Source organism: Rhagoletis zephyria, unplaced genomic scaffold (genome assembly GCF_001687245.7).
Source record: "Rhagoletis zephyria isolate East Lansing unplaced genomic scaffold, Rhagoletis_zephyria_1.1 Rzeph_scaffold_05751, whole genome shotgun sequence".
Lineage (NCBI taxonomy): Eukaryota > Metazoa > Arthropoda > Insecta > Diptera > Tephritidae > Rhagoletis > Rhagoletis zephyria.
In genome coordinates, this window is record NW_016162834.1 from 15,395 (window position 1) to 26,194 (window position 10,800).

General features: G+C 42.4%; 1 protein-coding gene across 2 annotated transcripts in view; it reads right to left on the reverse strand.

Annotated features, from left to right (window-relative positions):
• Positions 1 to 2,148: 2,148 nt before the first annotated feature.
• The window catches only part of Usp47 (ubiquitin specific protease 47), a 21,624-nt gene continuing 12,972 nt past the window's right edge, over positions 2,149 to 10,800 (reverse strand). The window contains exons 2-10 of one of the 2 annotated variants that reach the window (XM_017628122.1): positions 9,247 to 9,461; positions 7,688 to 9,177; positions 7,138 to 7,621; positions 4,460 to 5,407; positions 3,384 to 4,376; positions 3,195 to 3,321; positions 3,066 to 3,136; positions 2,860 to 2,993; positions 2,149 to 2,782 (exon numbers count right to left, since the gene is read on the reverse strand). In XM_017628122.1, the coding sequence (XP_017483611.1) occupies positions 2,545 to 2,782; positions 2,860 to 2,993; positions 3,066 to 3,136; positions 3,195 to 3,321; positions 3,384 to 4,376; positions 4,460 to 5,407; positions 7,138 to 7,621; positions 7,688 to 9,177; positions 9,247 to 9,461 (4,700 nt within the window). In that variant the 3' untranslated portion in view covers positions 2,149 to 2,544. The remainder of the gene's footprint in view (positions 2,783 to 2,859; positions 2,994 to 3,065; positions 3,137 to 3,194; positions 3,322 to 3,383; positions 4,377 to 4,459; positions 5,408 to 7,137; positions 7,622 to 7,687; positions 9,178 to 9,246; positions 9,462 to 10,800) is intronic. The other variant, XM_017628124.1, reaches the window with a different exon arrangement.

Sequence of the window (10,800 nt, forward strand, 5' to 3'; positions counted from 1 at the left end):
CTGCCCGGCAGAATATCACCCTGAAATAGATGCGCTACTCATAGGTGAAAACCATATGGTAGTTGGTGACTTTAACGCGCACCACGATCTTTGGCACTCAAGCCTGTCAAATTATCGTAGGGGAATATATCTGGCTAAGTAGATAGACGATTCGACATTCTGCACAATGAACGACGACGCACCCACCAGGATTATGGGCAGCTGCTGCAGCTCTCCAGATCGAAAAATTGTCAGCGCTAGTCTGATAAACAGCGTATCATGGCGACCTATGCTTACTCTAGCATCAGACCATCTGCCCATATTCATCTCGATTGATAAACCTGCCGACTTTACTTCTGTGGATCACCAGACTTATGTCAACTTTCCAAAGCTGACTGGAAAGGCTTCACGGATGTTACTGAGGGCGCCTTCACTGCACTACCCATACCAACCGACGTTCATGTAGGTGAACGTAAGTTCCGCAGGGTTGTCACCGCCGCTGCAGCTCGCTTCATCCCAGCAGGATGTATTAAGGATCCACGTCCGAATTTTCCTGCCAAAGCGGCTGTTCTAGCCAATGAGCGTGACAGCCTTCGTCAGGCCGATCCCGGAAATCCCCGTATTAGGGATCTCAATTCGGAGATTCGGCAACTTGTGAACGTACATAAGCGGAAGAAATGGGAAGAGCATCTGAAGACATGCAACTTCGCCTCTGGTGTGAGCAAGCTTTGGTCAACCGTGAGGTCGTTGTCCAACCCGACGAAGCGCGACGACAGAGTCGAGATAGACTTTGGTGACCACGCTTCGTCGGACCCGGAGAGATGCGCGAGCTATTTTAGCCGGCAGTTCATTCTGCATCCTCCGGTGGATAAAGCCAAACGTCGAGTGACCAGAAGGCTGCACAAAATGCCAAAACCTAGTGCGCCTCTTGTTTTCACCAGCGGTGAGGTAAGGGTAGCCATCGAGAAAGCGAAAGCCTCCAAAGCCATTAGACCCGACGGAATATGCATGTTGATGCTGAAAAATTTGGGTCCTGCGGGAGTAGCATACCTAACGGAGGTCCTCAACCTGCCTATGGCCACTCTCGTCATTCCAGACATCTGGAAAATGGGGAGAGTGGTCCCACTGCTCAAACCGGGGAAACCAGCCAACAAAGGAGAGTCTTATCGCCCGATAACTCTCCTTTCCCCGGTAGCGAAGACACTCGGGTCCCTGCTGCTCCCGTATTTTATGAACCACCTGATCCCAGCGAAGCATCAACATGGGTTCCGTAAAGTGCATAGTACAACAACAGCACTTAAGAAAGTAAACGGTTACCTCTCCGAACTTTCTCGCTTCTTCACTGCAAGGAGCCTTGCCCTATCCCCTGCGAAATCCTCGGCAACCCTTTTCACCACCTGGACGAAGGAGGTCAGATTGCCACTGGGTATTCACGTCGATGGCGTAACAATGCCGACGGTGAATAACACGAAAATCCCCGGAGTTACCTTCGACAGTCTGCTCTCCTTCTCGGCGCATACAACCGCAATTGTCAACGAAGTACAGAGCCGCAACAATGTCCTCAAGTCACTGGCCGGCAGAACTTGGGGCAAAGATAAAGAAACGTTGTTGGCAACATACAAGGCAATCGGCCGGCCGGTTCTAAACTACGCAGCGCCCGTATGGTCGCCGGGGACTAGCACCACCCTCAAGACGAGGCCAGTAAAGGAGCATAACGTAATGCTCTGCAAGCAGTTCCTTACTGGAAGCCACAGACGTGGCCATCCCAGCGGACAACTGCTCGCAGAAGAGCCCTCGCCACTTTGTCTGCCTCGGGAGACCCGCACTAGGATAGCCCAACTTCGCTCTGGCTATTGCAGCAGGCTCAACAGCTACCTGAGCAGAATCAACGAGGATGTGTCCCACCAATGCCCGGCATGTGGAGAGTCGCCACATGAATCCCGGCATCTCTTCACATGCCCTTAGAACCCCACTCAGCTAACGCCCCTGTCCCTGTGGACAGCCCCTTTGGAAGAAGCACACTTCCTGGGCCTCCCCCTAGCTGAAATTGACGACAACGTTGATGGATGAACCGCCCCGAACGGGGCTTAGTAGCCGCTACAACAACAACAACAACTATTCCCCCCTTTGGACTCATGCGTCAATAAGAAAAAATTAAAACAAAGAACATTGTTTAGTTATGCATGAAGCTTGTTTTTAAAATTCTTTATGATATAATTTCAGTATCTTATTTTATTTGTTGATGAAAATAAATGAATAAATTTTTTAACTGCAGAAAAAGATTCAAAGAAAATCGCGTTATCACTTTTTCTTAAGTGCCAACAATGGTGATGTTGATCATTCACTTGTTGGCAGTTGTTTGCATCAGTCCTCACATTACTCAATAATAATATGCATTATCGGGGCTTTTCAACTCCTTTGAAGGGCCGTCGCGGAAATATAGTCAGAAACCATCACCCATACTATAGCCGAACTGTTAATGCAGCCACTAAATATACCACGAATTGAATATACCCGGAAGATGTGTTGTTGTCATTATTATTAGTACTTTCTGTCGTATATTTGTTAATCCTCTGCCGATCTTGACGCTCCTACTACTGCTGATCCGGACGAAGACGATGTCGTTGTACTACTGTTGTTGTTCGATTGTGGCGAGTCAAGATATATTTTGAGGGCGCGCTCACGCCGCGGCGAATAAAGCGAAGTTGACATGCAACCCAGGCGATCAAGACGCAGCTTTTCGCGAGCGCTCAGTTCGCGCCGTTCCTCAGTTGTTGGCTCTTTGGGTGCTTTGGTAACATCTCTGCAACGAGTGGAAATACGTAATTTTAAAATGAACTAAAAAATGCAAACGAATTAAAATGAATTTACTATTCTTACTTGTAAAAATAAACATTTCCATTAACTGTTGTGGTTAGTGGATACTTGTCCAATGTGGCGGGTATTGAGAACCAACTAAGCGTGCTGTTGATACTCAACAGAGAAATGTTTGTGCACGGAAAAGAACCATTTATCTATGGAAAAATATGAACGATTTTAGAGCGATAAATAATAAATGCCCTTTTATATTAAATGCCTTTACTTACCTTACTATACGCTATATGTTCTTGTCGTATGTCAGTAATTTTGGCCAACTCCTCTCTTATTTCACTATTCTCTATAAAAAAAATAAATATTTGAGCCTTCAAACTATTTATGATTCATATTATTTTTACTTTCTAAAGTGATTTCCTGGAATTTATCCAACTGCAGCTTATCCGCATACCAGCGCCGTACGAAAATGGTAAGGCTATCTTCACCAACCTGCGGATTCACACCATCTTCACACTCTTGCACGAGGAACTGTATATAAAAAATCAATTAAGGAATAAGGTAAACATTAAATATGAGGCTACGCCACTTACCTCCGCTGCCACCGATGAGCGCAGATCAGTACCCAATGTTTCATCATCACTCATAATTTTTATAGGGTTGCGTCCACCTTTCAGCCATAGACGACAATTGCTTAATGACAACGATTTGTATTTTGCGTCAATGCGATGCAACTTCGCTATCAGTTCCTTCTTCGCCTCACCCACCGTCATGCTAGCTTTGTACACCCATTCACATATGCAGGGCAATTTGCCGGTATCATTATCCAACTCAGACAGGCGCATAAATGAGATCTTCGCCTTGTGCTCGTCCGGTTGTAGCACTTTCCCCAGTTCAATGCTCAACGTTTCACCCATACTAACGAAAAGCACTGTCGACATTAGGTCGATGACCTCGTATTTGTGTTGCAGCTTAAAATAGTTCGATGGTACACCGATCAGAGATTCAACATGTCGCGTAAATGTGGACATTTTCATATGCGGATCCACTATGATTTTATACGAATGTGTTGGTTTACGCGCCAACTCCTCGTTGGGATCATTTGTGCTACTGCTGTGGATACTTGATGAGATGGTGCTGGGATCGACTGCATTGAGTTTTTCCGCATAGAAAAATTGTGGCGCACTGTTGCTGCGCGATTGAGAACTACTGTCTATTGTGTGATCGGGTGCCATTTGAAAGAGGTCGTGAATGCGTTTTAGCGAATTAGCTTTATTGTAAGCATCATCCTCGGGGCTGGATAAATAAGGCGAGTGACTGGTTGACGAAATTTGACTATCGCCACCGTATCGATTGTGCATCGATTCGACAAGTGTACGGTCGCCGTCACTCAAACTGCTGTCTTCAGAGTTGGATTCTTGGCCAGTCAACGGGCAGGTGACGGGAGGGAGTGGCGATTCGCGTGCACTGCCAGTGGGATGACAGTTCTTTTGCGAAAGAGTGGACGTGTTTTCTCCAATGGATGGATTAATTGTATGCATGACATTTGAGTTCATTTGCACTGCATCAACAACATCAGCGCTGACCTTCAAGAGAAATATTTTTGTTTACTATTTCCTGACTTACCTCTTTACTCAACTAAAATATGAAAGCTTAACTATTGAAGTACCTCGATTGTAGGAGTCTCCAACGCTGGTATGCCCAATATTTCCAAGGTGGTCGGGTCGGTATTGGGCACGTTAAGGAAAATATATGTTAAGCCCCTAAACTGCTCTTGTGCGATTTCTTGCAAGTCTTCTTGTGTTATAACTTGTTGCTGCATTCCCTCTGCCGTATCACTGTTAGGTGGCGCAGAGTCTAGCGCTACAAAGGCGTCAGTCTTCACTGTGGCCAATAACAATTGGTTCTCATTTAAATTAAGGCGTACAGCAATCGAATGCAAAAGGGCCGAGTTGGCTTCTCTTGTGGGCGCATAGACAAGATGCGGGCCATCCAGGTGCATTTTCCAAACATTCACTATGTATACATTCCAAGTTACTCCGCCCGGTTTGTAGACCTCGAACTCCTGGCCGTCCACTTTTGTCTCCAGCAAAAATTCCAGTGGCCCATCTGTTTGCCGACGTAATTCTGTAAGTGATGGATCGCTAATATGTTCCAGAGATTGGCAAATCTGTTCGCCCATATCATCGTATACTACGAGACGGCAACGCGACAAAGGTGCAAATTGCTCTATATTTAACAATTGATAGGCCGACTCCAGAACCGAGTTCACATTAAAGTTACTTACGTAAACTCGTGTTGATTTCATCTTTTTCAATTCAGGATTATAGAAATTTACTCGTGGTTTCACCAGTTCTTGCACTGATAAATCAGAAACGACAACTCCGTGGCGACCAGAGCTGCGTGTTACTCGTGTTTCTTCTTCCTGATGCAGCTTCGGCAGCAAATGGTTAATATGTTCGGGGAAATCAGTTGCTTTGGTGGCCCGCTCGTTGCGCTGCGGATCAATTTGTCGGTACATTAACATATAAGCGTTTGTGCTTGAACTGTAAACGCTGGAGTAGTAGGCACGACTGGATCCTCCACCAAAAGACTTTTCAATATCCTCCTCAGTAATCTACAATAAAAAGTAACACAAAAATGCTATACCATCAAACCGAAATTAAAAAAAAACAACTAGCATAAATTAACGTAGTGTGTATAGCAAAAATGTAAATAAATAATTTCACCGGAAATATTTCGCTTTTCATAAAAGTAAACGGTTTTAAGGAGATCTCAGTGGATGATAAATAAGGGAAGCCAAAGCTAACAGAGCAATTAACTGGCGAGGAAATCATATCGCAAGAAGAACACCTTCCAGAAAGAGCTTCTACTGTGCAAAATCCTGCATACGGTAAATTCCTAAAAAATTATTCCTCTGTCACAACCCTCTTTTTCTCCTAAGAGCAACTAGAAAGTTACTTTGAATAATTTTATGGTGCAATNGGAAGCCAAAGCTAACAGAGGAATTAACTGGCGAGGAAATCATATCGAAAGAAGAACACCTTCCAGAGAAGAGCTTCTACTGTGCAAAATCCTGCATACGGTAAATTCCTAAAAAATTATTCCTCTGTCACAACCCTCTTCTTCTCCTAAGAGCAACTAGAAAGTTACTTTGAATAATTTTATGGTGCAATATTTAAGCTATACTCTCTAAACTAAACGACCTTTAGAATTTATTCAACTTAAACTTGAGTTAGAAACTTTTGTTTTTGTTCTTTTTCTTCTTATTTTGCGCTGTAACCGCCTGAGCGATTTTGTCGAGTTCAACAAAGCATCTTTTTGGATATAGATTATATATGATTATATATGAAACTCATTGATTGCAACTTTTTGAGCAGATTTTTCAGAAATATTTCAGAGACGTAGTTTTTTAGTCCATTGAATTTTAGTATAGTAGCATATAAGTTTGAAATTGCTACCAATTACCATTAATTTTTGACATTTTTTTTTGCGAACGGTCTTCTAAATTTTCTTCCCCATAAGAGGTGATACATTTCGACCTTAGTTTTGTTTTCTTTTTTTTAGTTTTATGTAAAGCTCTATAAACAGAACTGGATCTTGGGGTCTCTATTATCACGCGAATAACATTTACTATTTAAAACTAGTTGCATTCAAATGTTGGCCGAGACTACGCTGTAGGTGGTCCATTCAGAAGGTGCAATTTTCAATTCCTCTTTCCAGCTACATCAAGAGCTTCCATTTCAGGCAACAAAAAGTCCGGTATCATGGTGAGGTAGCGCTCGCCATTGACGGTTATATTTTGTCTGCGGTACACATTTGAAAGAAATTATTTTTAAAAAGTAAATTTCCGACATTTGTTGAACACACGTATGGAAGGACGGACAGATAGATATGGCTTAACCGATTATCTTTTTATTCTGAGCATTTTGTTTTAAATATATTTACATTTGTATTTGCTATATCTGCATATCTCGATTCCGTTGGGCCGCTACAAACAACCGTTATGCGGAAAAAGTTAATTCACCCTTGCGCACAAGTGCGCTCGGGAAAACAAATATCTTGTTTTAAAACATCGGCAACCTTCTTCAAACATATCCTTTATTTTAATCCAAGTTAAAACAGCGTTGCCAACCCAAAGTGATATTTTCTTGGATCAAAGCAATGACTGTTCAGCAAGGCATCTCTAAAAGATGGAAGGTGCCTCCCTGCATGCCGTCTAGAAAGGTTTTTTTACGTCTAGAAAGGTTGTTTACAATTTACGCACTCATAAAATATTTACTGAGTACCGTTGCTTGCAATGATGCCCTATAAGCGCCATACTAATTTTTCGTTATCAGTACTTACCGGCGATACAGTCTGATCATTAAAGCAATACCACTCATTGTTATCGAACTCCTTTATATAAGCATAATAGTGTCCGCCTGAGGCGCTGCCTGAGTGTATCATTATAGCGAATAACTCATACAAATATGGTCCGGTGTTATGCTTTATGCGCTGCTCAACGCTGGCATTACTACTAGTCACACGGTGATCTGTGCTGGTGCTCATATCGATGCCCTCATCATCATCGTTCATATCATTTTCATGCTGGCTGGAGCTGGCAGTAGCGGTGCCGCTACAACATAAATCCTCCTCCATGGCGGAGCCACTATCTGTAGTACTGCAATCATCATTGGCGGCAATTGTGCCATTAGGCATGAAACTATTAGATGTAGCATTGCCGCCAGATAAGCCCACAGTGGCGGATGCAGAAGTTGCAGGTGCGTGGCCTTCCTGATCAGCAGGATTTATGAAACTATTCAAATTTAGCGTTTGCGGGAAAGTTACTCTGCAATAAAATTGTACATATTATATATATATTATTGTTCTTTTTGAATAGCGGCATTGTACTTACTTATCATTCAATTTGATTCTATGCATAGTTTGATAGTCAAAGTCAAAACGTTTCAGATGCAGTGTCAGTATGTAAGGGAAGTTTTTGAATTTCAATCCCTTGTGAGCATCACATTTCTTATTGCACTTTTCACAGAAGTACTGATTATTGCCATCGAGCGTTTCTGGTTGTACGAAAGCACGCAATGCTTCTTCGATGCTACCATAGGCGACAGTGCTGCCAAAAGGACGAACCGGTAGAGGTATATCGAGGAAAGTGTCAGCGCGCGTTTTCTCCGTATTGCACTCCAGACACTTCACATAATCGATCATCTTTCCCTCATACAAGCTTGCAATCAGATTCATTTGCTTGGTATTTTTAAATTTGTGCTCCAGCGCGTCGAACATAACCCGACACAATTCTTGTATGTCGTGTTGCTGCCATGCTTCAGTTGAATCCCATCCAAAACTGCGCGTCAAGTCTGTTGTCTCTACAGCAGATTTCTTTGAAGTCTGCAGGTTGAGGAAAAGCTTCTGCAGCTGGTAGGGAATATTTTTCGCTTCGTTGTCATTGTCGAACTCCCAACGGTAGAGTGCATTACGGAATTCTGGCGTCATGAAGAGCGCCTGAAGTAGGCTGTTCAGGTAGCAAGTCATGGCCTGATTCACCAAACCCACATACCCATTCGCACCACCTGTATACATTGTCGACATTGTGGTCGAGCCAGAGGCAGCACTCGTGGTAGTTGACGCAGAAGCCGATGTGGGTTGCAGCTTTTTCCCCAATCGGGTGAAATCACGGTGAAGTGTCATCTGTTGATACATTTCCCCTTCTGTAAGTGGACCGTATTTGGGACTTCGTGGTGAAGTGTTGCGAATCTTGAGCAAACCATCACCACTATATGGCTCAGTCTCGGTGGGGCTTGCAGATGCACCAAGCGCCAAGTCGTCGTCAGATAAAAGCTCTGGATCGGAAAGTGGACTCAATTTCAATGAATGCGCCATGGTGGCGGTATTTGTTGTTCTTGTGCTGGCTATGACAGTCGCTGTATGCAGGGAAGAAGATAACTCATCTGTAGTGGTTGATGAAGCATCGCCAGCACCATTCAAATCAGTACAAATATTTTTTGTTACTAAACTCTCGTTGTGGTTGTTGTTTGCTATGATATCAGCGCTATGCGCTGATATTTCGCTATCACCATTCATTGCGCTGTTGATAGAGGCGGCGGTGGAATCAACACCATTTGTAACAATTGAAGTTGTAGTGACTTTCTCGTCAGTTGTAGATGGACTCTGTGCAGCTTTAATTGTTGCTGTGGATGTCTCCTTTGTGCTTAACTTGGACGATTTTGAAATGCATTTCTTTTTGGTCAATGGTTTTGCGAAATCAAAACGTTTCTTAACATTTCCATCCCAAACGCCTGGAGGCAGCAGAACAAGTACATTCTTTTCCTGTGGAGCAAAGCCGGGTATGGCGAAGAGGAGCTCTGATTTACGCGCATTCAAATGTATCTGAAAATGATATTTAAAAGGAAATTCGTACAAAATATAAATTACATTGAAATTCTTGATCTTTCCTACCAGCGTATTTTCCGTCTCATTTGGCTGCAGAACCAAATCGTACAACTCGTAGGGATACTGTGTACTGATATTGCGAAATACCTTCTCGACGGTGTACTGTGAGCGCACTACAATATTTATTTTCTTTTGCTCTGACTTGGGCGTAAGATCATGCACTACGCACTGTGTGCTCTTTTCCGGCTCCAATTGGACCATATCGCTGCAGTTGGTATTATCTGTATTAAGAAGAACATACATTGTAGATGTGACAAAACGGTATTTCAACTTAAATTGTACATATGTACATATGTTTCCAATTATGTGCATACATATGTATGTATGTTTATTTTTATATACAGTGACGAGCGAAACTGTAACATGGTTTAACACTTTTTGTTTCAGCCACCGCTATATTTCCAAGTTCTAACGACTTTCGTACTTTTGCTGTATATTCTTGTTGGTACATCCCTACTCCCTCTCTCATAATGAATTGAAGTCAATACAACAACAATAAAAAAACCAGCAGACAAAAATGTAAATTAAGGCAGATGTTACAGTTTTGCACTCATATATTTTTAAGAGCTTTTTAACAATTTTCACGAAAAAAAAGAACTCTTAACACAATGTTCAGTACTCTTTTGCCCGTTTCAGTTCCTGGATGTGATTTGGCGTACCTTATTTGTATCTTTGTAAAAATTCCGGAGGTATATCCTTAGTTTGCTTTCACAGCTCATGTACTCGATTTTACGGACTTTGATACTTATTAAGCTGTGCTTTTAGTTGATTTCGCAAATTCTCGATGAGATTCATGTCCGCGGTTTGTGGAGGTCATTTCAAATTAGCAAATTTTTGCTTTTGTATCCAGTCTTTGCGAACATATGCAGTATGTTTTGGGTGATTTTTCAGCAGAAACTCTCATTTTTCGACTACATATTGCAAATTTTGTTGAAATATGAACAGATACTGTTCCTTACGCATAATGCGTACTAACGGACCAACAAAATTTTTGAAATACAACCCCAAACAATTAAGATCCTACCACTGTGATTCACAGTTTGCAGTACATGATGCGCTTAGGCTTAATTTGGGTCTTTGATCCAATACCATATACCATGCCCGGCCATCTGATTGAAAGCGATTAATTTAGTCTTGTCAGACCAAATAACCTTCAATTGAAACTTAAAAATATGTTTTTTATTGCATTCTGAACGGCCTAACATATCCCAATAGGCAACGGTTCGGTTTTCGTGCGATGCAGCGAAATGCTGCCACACTCGCACATGTATTATGATCAAATTTGCTTTTTTCTTCTTTATGATGCCTTTGCGCTCAATTTGGCAATTCTTCGCCTCGCTGTCTATTGATTTGCATTAAAGTTTAATACCTTAAGCGCTTCTGTAATAGTGGCTGCATCGCTACTTGCTTCTAAGTTCACAAGATATCGTACCGTAATATCTTTTAACAGACTTCCTTTGTCCTTGGAACACTTTAGGCTATATTTTTTCTAAGTCTTAACATTTTTAAGTAGCAAATTCCAAAATTTTTTGCCACTTTTCGTGCGGTTCCGCCTTTCCG